Raw genomic sequence first — 9,355 nt, forward strand, 5'->3', positions numbered from 1 at the left:
TGGGTAGTGGTAACACGTTCATTGTAAGTGGCACGGTCATCATACGTCGTGCGTTCATGATACATGGTGCGTTCATCATAGGACATCACACCGTAGGGCGCGAGCTTGTCACACGGCTTTGCGCTAGTGACGTCGTTCCGTAGCCATCACAGTACGTCACTCGTTGCCCTCGGGTTGAAGGGTTTTGACCTCTAGCTAAGCCATTTTCTTTTTGTGGGGTTCGCCTCATCGAAATTTCCATGGCAAGAATCCATTCTTCAAACGCTTCTCGATCAGCGCAACCCTCGGAATTCAGCGGTTATGATGTTGGCGCCCCCAAACGATCCGTTTCCCAGCACCATTCTTCCGCTTTCTCGAACAAGAATTCCGTGAGCTTCGCGAGCTTCTCGAACTCGATTTCGGACATTCGTTGGCGTCGTTGGTCCGTAGACATGCGTAAACTTTCACTCACTATCCTCCTTTCGCTTCCTGTCCCGCCTTCGTGGCTATGGTAAAACTCACCCGAGCAGCCCGTGTGCACTGCTGGTATCTTGATTCGAGAAAGGCCGAAAGTTGACACCTTTCACCTATTTATATGTTTTTGTCCCTCATAACGCTGACAGTGCCGTGGAACCTTATAAATGTTCCAACACATACGTTTGAAGTCTGGCAAGTTACTCGCATTCTTGATTTCTCCGGGTAATCTGTTGTATAATTGAATCCCCTTGAAAAACAAGGAGTTTCTGGCACCATGTGAAATTAAGTTGGGAACCCTCGGCTCATTTGCTCTGCGTGTACAGTGCCGATGTACATCAGATCCTCGAACAATGCGTTCCCCTAAATACCCTGGCAAAAGGCCCCCCAAAAGTTTAAATATAAAGGTCATGGTTTGATACACAATCCTCTGCTCTACAGACATCCACTGAAGAATATCTAGCATAACAAAAGACGACGTACGTCGGCCACACCCTAAAGCTAACCGCATAATACGATTTTGCAATCTCTGAAGCCTTTTAATTTGTCCCTTATTGCCAAGAAACAGAATCGACGAGCAAAAATCAAAATGTGGTGAAATCAGTGACTTATAGAGGTTAACTATCCCAAAAAAATCGAGATCTTTTGCCAGCCTACTAATAACCCCACACTTTGATGCCACTTTAGCGATGACCCAGTCTATGTGAGTGTTGAACTTCAATCTGTCGTCTAAAATAACCCCCAGATATTTAACCTGACGGACTCTTTCGATTGGTTCCTTATTTATCACGATGGATGGGGGACTGTCTAATACACCAGCAGTCATTACCATGTAACTAGTCTTCTTAACGTTTAATGCTAGCTTTTTGTACCTAAGCCAACCATCCAGAGCGTTTAAATCGATATTCATCAGAGACTCTGCTTGCTTGATGTCTTTGTGCGAGATAAACAAAACAGTATCATCGGCAAAAAGATTGATCTCACAAGACTTCAAAACCTGTTTCATGTCATTGATATACATTATAAACAAAATTGGTCCATTGGAACTCCAAGGGTATTTTCTATAGGCTTTGATATAGAGTTTCCAAAAACTGTTCTCTGAGTTCTGTCTTTTAAATAATTTTCGAACCAATTGATCTCTTTCCCCACAATACCAGAACGCCTCCTTAACCACCAATTCCAGCACCTTTTCGAGTACATGCAACATATTGATGGGACGAAACTCTTCCGCACTAGCAGCTCCGCTCACTTTAGGAATAGGTATTAACAATGATTCCTTCGAAGTCTCCGGAAAAATACACTCCTCCAGCGACTGACTGATCACTATAAGAAGAGACTCTCCTACCACATGGAAGCAATGCTGAATAGTTTGAATAGAAATTTGAATTGGTTTCATGGAGCATCATTACAAAACAAAGAATCAGGCGCTCTGACATCAGCAATGTTTTGATTTATATCTAAAACACTGTTTACAAAAAACAAATTGAATTTCTGGCATATTATTGAATCTTCCGATTCTACCAACCCATCAAATTTTACAACAGAAACGCATGATTCCTCTGGCCTTAGTAAATTTTAAAGCACTATCCACAACTCCTTGCTATTTCCTTTATGCTTAGATATCTCATCACTAAAGTAATTTCTACGAGTAGTTTTGAGATTCCTGCTGTATGTATTCCTTAGTCTAGTGTATTCAGTCCAATCGTAGCCTGAGTTTGTTCTAATAAAATGTTGGTATGCTTCGTCTCTTTTCCGTTTCGCACGGCTAAGTTCCAAAGTATACCACCTACTAGTCTCTCTTGACAAGATTGTCTTCTCTTCAACCAAGGTGCCCATAGCTTTTTTCAATGTGTTCCATAACAAGTCTGCAGCTTCGTTGAAGCTCGGCGCTTCTTGCCTTAATCCTTGTGACACATGATTGCAAAGAGCAAATTTCGAGTACCTATTCCAGCATTTAAATTTTCGTTGAATCGTTTCACCACGTTTCATGTTTATATTCAAAACAAGTGTTTCATGATCCGATATTTTTAATAACGGATCAGTAGTGACCTTGATTGAGTCTGTGCTACTGTAAACCTGATCGATCAATGTTCTGCTCTGCCTAGCAATTCGTGTGAATTCGTTAACTTTTTGTTTCATGTTTACTGAATCCATTAACCTTTTCAACTTCGCAGTTTTTTCAACATTTAACCAGTCAATATTGAAATCACCGACGATAATGTTAAATTTGCTAAAATTCAAGAACCTTTCTAACCATTCTTCCAAAATGTCTACAAACCTTGAGTCACTTGCACTTGGCGAATGATATAATATCCCGTAATTGCCTGCTGTCATTCCCTTAGAAACTGCAACACCAAGAAACCAATTACCCTCCAATGATTCATTAAAAATAACCTTTAGGACAATTTCGCTCCTGGCATAAACAGCTACACCTCCTGTATGACGTGAGTGGGACAAACACGACACAACCTTTTAACCATTAATATGAAACTGCTGAAATGCTTCTTCCTCAATCACATGAGTTTCAGAGATTAACACCAGCAACGGTTGAACTACTGGCTTACGAAACATGGCGTAGTTGGACGAAATACCGGCTACATTGAAATATAAAATCTCTCTGAACCGTCCTAACTCCTCCCCTACCTGCTATTGAGAAATTTTCATACGCCTTTCTATCTGTTTTTTAAATATCGAACAATTATAATCATTGGCCGCATGTCTTACATCTAGTTTAAGGTTTCTAACAGAGTTTGCTAACACGCAATTCACGCATTTCAAAGAATATGAAGTACATTCGGACGTTTTGTGTTCATCATCACATTTTGAACTAGCTTGCTTATTCTTACACTCTTGTGATTAAATTGACCACAACCATAACACCTTGTTGTGGACAGACCGCTGCCTCATCCTGAGGGCTCACTGTTGACAGCAAGGCTGTCATCCTGTGACGTCCTCAGTGAGGATCGCTGCGCGAGCAGGACCAGTCGTCCTCTCCCTGCATTGCGTGTGTGTTGCGTTTATATTATTTATATACGTGTTATATGTAAACGATACCAAAGATTGTTAAATATATATATTCTGTTTGTGCCGTACACCACTGTCTCATGTTTGTTTTGTGCGGACACAACAGGGGCGACGAGGATGGGATCCTCCTCGCGTAGGGGGGGATCCTACTAACGAACCGACGCAGCACCGAGACCACCATCGCGGTTCCACCATCGCGCAACCGCCATCGCGCAGGATGGGCACGCTCAGGGCTTGCGCGAAGCCCCGAAGGGATCCTCACTCCGCTGCAGCACTATACCGGACAAAGCGAGGGGACATTCCGCTTTGGACCGTCGTCACACGGCATCACCGCCGCCCGCTGCAGCGTCATCGGACACACTGGTGCAGCAGCGACGTCGCGGCACCACAGCCGCCCTTGCTGCACCAGCATCATCGTCGAGCCCGGTGAGCAGGCACAGTGCTGAGGCATATCGGCTGCCCCCTGTCCATCTTCATCGCCGGCGCTCCAGCTGCACAGGTACATCTCGACGGCGACACCACTGTCGCCCCTTTGCAGCAACGTCGTGTGTCCCGGGTCACAGTCGTCGTGCGCGGCATCACGGTCGCCCCCTGTGTACCCTCATCATCATCGTCAACGTCATCATCATCCTGCGCGCCCTGCACAGCAGCTCACCAGCAGCGACATCACGGTCGCCCCTGTGCAGCGGTACCGGCTGAGCGGTCCAAGCGCGCGCGGCACCACGGCCGCCCCCTGCTCGGCCGCACATCGACGCCTCAACGGCAGCAGCATCCGGAGAGCTGCCTCAGCAGCATCATCGGCGTCCGGTGCAACGGCCTACAACAACAGCATCATGCTGCAGTTGCACCGAAACAAAAACAACAACAATAACACCACAGCGGCTGCAACGGAACGAGCGAGCGCAGCACATCGGCTGCCCCCTGTTGCAGCCCGCAACGCTCATCCCGTTTGAGCGTATGGCATGGAGGCCGGTCTGCACTCTCCCCCGTTACATAGCGTCCCATGATCCGTACGCTTGCCACGCCGGTTTTATTCGTAATAAAACCGCTGCGTCGGCTTAAGCCGTACCGGCTTAATTAAAACGGGGAGATGTTGTGGACAGACCGCTGCCTCATCCTGAGGGCTCACTGTTGACAGCAAGGCTGTCATCCTGTGACGTCCTCAGTGAGGATCGCTGCGCGAGCAGGACCAGTCGTCCTCTCCCCGCATTGCGTGTGTGTTGCGTTTATATTATTTATATACGTGTTATATGTAAACGATACCAAAGATTGTGATAATATAATATATTCTGTTTGTGCCGTACACACCGTCTCATGTTTAATTTGTGCGGACACAACACACCTCATAACATGCACGGACTTCAAAATTTGACACCTATCAAATCCCACATTTATTTTTCCTAATTTTGCCAGACATAGGTCAGACTTATAATCAATTTCCAAGACCGCATTATATTTTTGGTACTTGTAAATTTTATTTTTAAACATTCCTATGACCTTGACCTGTTTCCAGGGTATTCCCTCATTTTGAGATTTTGAAAGATCTACTAAATGTGAGTCAGTGTATTTTTCGCTCATCCCAATTATCTTTACAGGTGACAATGGTAAATCCGTTGTATACTCATCTCCCAAAATGTTTTCTACTTCTTTCCTGAGTTCATCTAATTTAACCTGAGCAGAACATTGAACATACACCTGACCGTCCTTGCCGTTACGGAATTCCGACACCTGCTGCTTCCTTGGATCCAACTTAGCGCGAAGGTCAGCTCTTGTCTTATCACAAGATTGACCCACCTTTGGTACAATAACCAGAGTCTTACTATTCTTATTTTTGTTTGCTAAAATGGGTCCAGTAACCTTGTCAGAAATCTTAGGCGTCGAATTAACATTCCCCGTGTCAAAACGACTAATAATGATTTGAACATTACTGTTCCCACTATTCGTCCTTTTTCTTTTCTTAGTCACTGTAGCCCAACTTTTATCCTCTACTGTTTCTCTGGCCTTAGTATCGTCAAAGGTTGCACGCAAGGCTTCCTTTCCACGCAAACAATGAGACCCCAAATTTTGAGTGATTCAGGCCGAGGGGTATGAGGAAGCTTGAGGAAGCAAGGAGAAACGCGCTGCGGTGAGAGCGCGCTTTGCTTTTTGAGTGCGCTTGTCACTAACACAAAACGAACCCAGCGTATTGGAACAAGCCGTGTGTGATTGTGTGCGTGCGTCGACGGCTATTTCAGCTGGAGAACTCGTTTTTTATTTGCACCCAATTTTTGCCGGTCAGTCTGTCTCATTCTTACTACCACATTTGACTTCATACAAAGTGGCAAAGTTTGACGTTTCGAATGTTGATGTTTTTAATCTCCTTGATTCTGCGTGAGAATGTGAACAAAAACTTGTTATAGTGAAGTGTATTAATGTGTTTAGTGTTACTTCGACGTGCACAGTTAATTTAAATATGAAAAGTGTTGGAAAACAAAGTGTTGTATTGATATTTATGCCTGTTTGTACCTCGGCCAAAGAGGTAGACATCATGTTAACAAAGTCAACAAAAAGGTAAATAACAACAACATGCATCGAGGTATATGCTCTTTTTGCAAATGTAAAAGAATTATGCCATATGCAAATATTATGTTAGATTTGTGAAAAAAGTGTTTTTACTATTATTTACCCGAGTTATTCCATTTCCCTCCCCCGCCTACCCACTTGTGTACCGGTAAAATAATAAAAATCGTGGCATATCGTTGTACATATAATGTGTTTTATGTTTATATAGTTTAATATGCGGCTAGCTAATTTCGCTGCCGTGGTTAGCATACCGGACATGCAGATTATGGGATTGCGGACGCCAAACGAAATTCGGGATGCAGCAATAACCGGGATCGCACGTGTACATCTTGGCTTATACGTCGTGGCTTTGTGATGAGCGGGTCGATCCGAACTTACCGGGTCAGAGTCATCCGTAAGTGACCAGTAGTCGTTCCGGTCGACTCGAAAGGTACAAGTAGGTAAAGTAGGCCCAAGCACCGGGTCGGAAATGCTTATACTTTTACGTACCTACTGATTACTGCAACCATGGTTCGGGATCGATTCCGTGAGACTCCGGATCGTATCGTAAAATTAATCGTCAAGTATAGCTGAACCCACGAGAGCAGTAAAGGATAGTTAACACTTTTGTTAGAAACCCGGTTATGAATGCCCGCCTGGCTGGAGGAATTCAAGCGAGACCACCATACAATGCATGCATAAATTATATGATGACATAACATAAACGATAAAATTTCGTTATGAGCGTGATTATTACAATCTAAATTAATAATTTAATTAATTAATTAATTAATTAAGCCTGTCTCGTGGTACAGTCGTCAACTCGTACGACTTAACAACATGCTCGTCATGGGTTCAAGCCCCAAATAGACCGTGCCGCCATACGTAACACTGACTATCCTGCTATGGGGGGTTATCCAAAAGTCACTGAAAGCCAACACGACAAGTGGTACAGCCAGGCCTTGATCGACACCGGTTGTTGAGTCAAAAGAAAAAAAAATAGTTCGATCTGGACCAGTCATATGGTTAACTTTTAATAAATAATTTGAAATTTAACAAACCCTGTTTTCCATACAAACGCATGCTTTTAAATTGAACTGTCAACCAAGTATCAAGTGTTCAATTAAAAAGCATGCCAACGAATAAGCGTTGAACTACAGTCAGAATTCAATAGTTTGTATCAGAATACCGGTTTTTTTTTTAATTTCACAAAAATCTCATGGCCTGCCGAGAAAAATTTCATTTTTTTGTATGGAAAAACGTGCCGACTAAAAAGCACATACTCAATAGTTGGCATGGAATCGAAGTTCAACCAATGAGTTCAGATTGTTCTGTTAATTTGTTCTTTTGATCAAATAGCCATTGCCCAAGAGAAATGTAATAATAATTTTCTTTACCTGTGTATCTGCATAATGGTGTTGCTAAAAATCAAAGTATTACCCTGGTTTATACAAGGATTCAATGGGTAAATATCTAAACATTACACCTGCTAGTGTTTATCCTGTTACATAAGTACCTTAAAATAAAGGTACTAAATAGTCCGTTACATAAGAAAATTGAAAATCCTACCTCTTTTCTGTCTTATAAAAACCCGCGCAATTTATGTTTGTGTCAATACGATTCGGGCAGTCGTTTCACTCGGTGTTGTTATGCGTGCTCTGTACAGTTATAAATTTTGTGCAATACTGTTATAATACAAGTGCAGAATAATACAAGTGTATATTTTAAATATTCAACGTGCCGTGAATTTCACTCAATCACGACAATGTCGGCCAAAGACAAGCGCAAGTCAGGATCCACGTATAGATCCATAGAAGTCAATAATAAAAAGCTTGATGCTGAATTGTTTGGAGAGAGTAGTGAAGCTGGGCCAAGTAATATTCAGACAGCTACGTCAAATGTAGAGTTCAGTGAACACCCGCATTGTGGTAAGTGCAAAAATAAAAATTTTAATTAGTGACCAATGCAAATTAAACACATTTACAATACTTTTTTTTATTTATTCATTGCAGAGAACCATCCTTGTCCATTTGATGAATACATCTTGCAAGAAGAATACGTCAGTGATTGGGTTACTATCGATGCATTCGACGATATGGAAGTATATGAAGAGGTCAACGAAGATTACGATGAAGCTGAGGAAACTATACACAGTACACAAGAGTCTCAACACGAGGAGGAACCATTTGATGAGCTTATTCGAAATTGGGCATTAAAAACATACCAAACACATCAAGCGCTAAATGGACTATTAGAAATTTTACGTAAAAAAACGGACTACCAACTGCCGAAAGATGCTCGCACGTTGCTTAGGACAAGGCAATGTGGAAAAGAAACGTACCCTATAGCAGGGGGAGAATTTTGGTTCCCTGGGGTACGATCGGTTCTCAAGGATCACTTTCGGTAAGAAAGCAATAGTCTTAAATACGATGGTAAATTTTTACTAATATTATATGTTTTATTTTCTGTATTTTGTATCTTTACAGCGATGTACCACCAAGAGTCAGCAAATTTTCGTTGAACTTTTCGATTGATGGACTTCCACTGCACAAGAGCACTCGAAAACAGTTTTGGCCCATATTAATGAGCATACAAGAAATGCCGGAAGTTCCAGTATTGATGGTTGGCAACTTTTTTGGTGAATCGAAACCAAAGAGTGTTGAGGAATATCTGCGTCCGCTAGTCGACGAGCTAAATGGGTTGATGGATAATGGCATTGTAATAGCCAATAAGCCAATCGAAATACACGTTAGAGCTTTCATCGCGGACTCACCAGCACGAGCATTCATAAAAGGTAAATTATAAAAATCTTCTTAAATTTAATGATACATTTGCTTTCTCTTCTATTGAAAAAACGTAGGCTTTTGAAACTTATTTACTTATGAGGTGTATTAATACATATTTTTAAATATTCCTACAGGTTCAGTTTACTTCAACCACACACATGGTTGCCAAAAATGTACGGTGCAAGGAAAATATCACAGCGCACACCGAGTAACATGTTTCCCGGGAATGGATCATCCAGCAAGAACGCATGAAGATTTCGTCCAATCAAATTACGGAGCACATCATCGGGAAAAAACGCCTCTCATGGATCTTAAGAACTTTGACATCATAAAGCAGATTATTATAGCAGATCGTTTGCACCTCTTTGACTACGGCGTAACAAGAACAATGCTGAAAGGATGGAAATCAGGCAAATTAGGAGGGGGTGCCAAGTGGTCTGAAGACACAATAAGCAAGATTGATGCTTTGCTGAAGGAGGTGGAACTTCCTTTAGAGTTTCATCGCAAACTCCGTTCTGTTGAAGACATTGGATTGTGGAAAGCTAGTGAGT

The 9,355-nt window shown here is 42.4% G+C and overlaps 1 protein-coding gene across 1 annotated transcript; it reads left to right on the forward strand.

Moving 5' to 3' along the window:
• Positions 1-6,355: 6,355 nt before the first annotated feature.
• LOC133390975 (uncharacterized) lies at positions 6,356-8,823 on the forward strand. The gene is made up of 3 exons (XM_061640483.1): positions 6,356-7,946; positions 8,031-8,421; positions 8,505-8,823. The coding sequence occupies exons 1-3, from the start codon at positions 7,784-7,786 to the stop codon at positions 8,821-8,823; spliced, it is 873 nt and encodes a 290-aa protein (XP_061496467.1). The 5' UTR covers positions 6,356-7,783.
• The last annotated feature ends 532 nt before the right edge of the window (positions 8,824-9,355 follow it).

Source organism: Anopheles gambiae, chromosome 2 (genome assembly GCF_943734735.2).
Source record: "Anopheles gambiae chromosome 2, idAnoGambNW_F1_1, whole genome shotgun sequence".
NCBI lineage: Eukaryota > Metazoa > Arthropoda > Insecta > Diptera > Culicidae > Anopheles > Anopheles gambiae.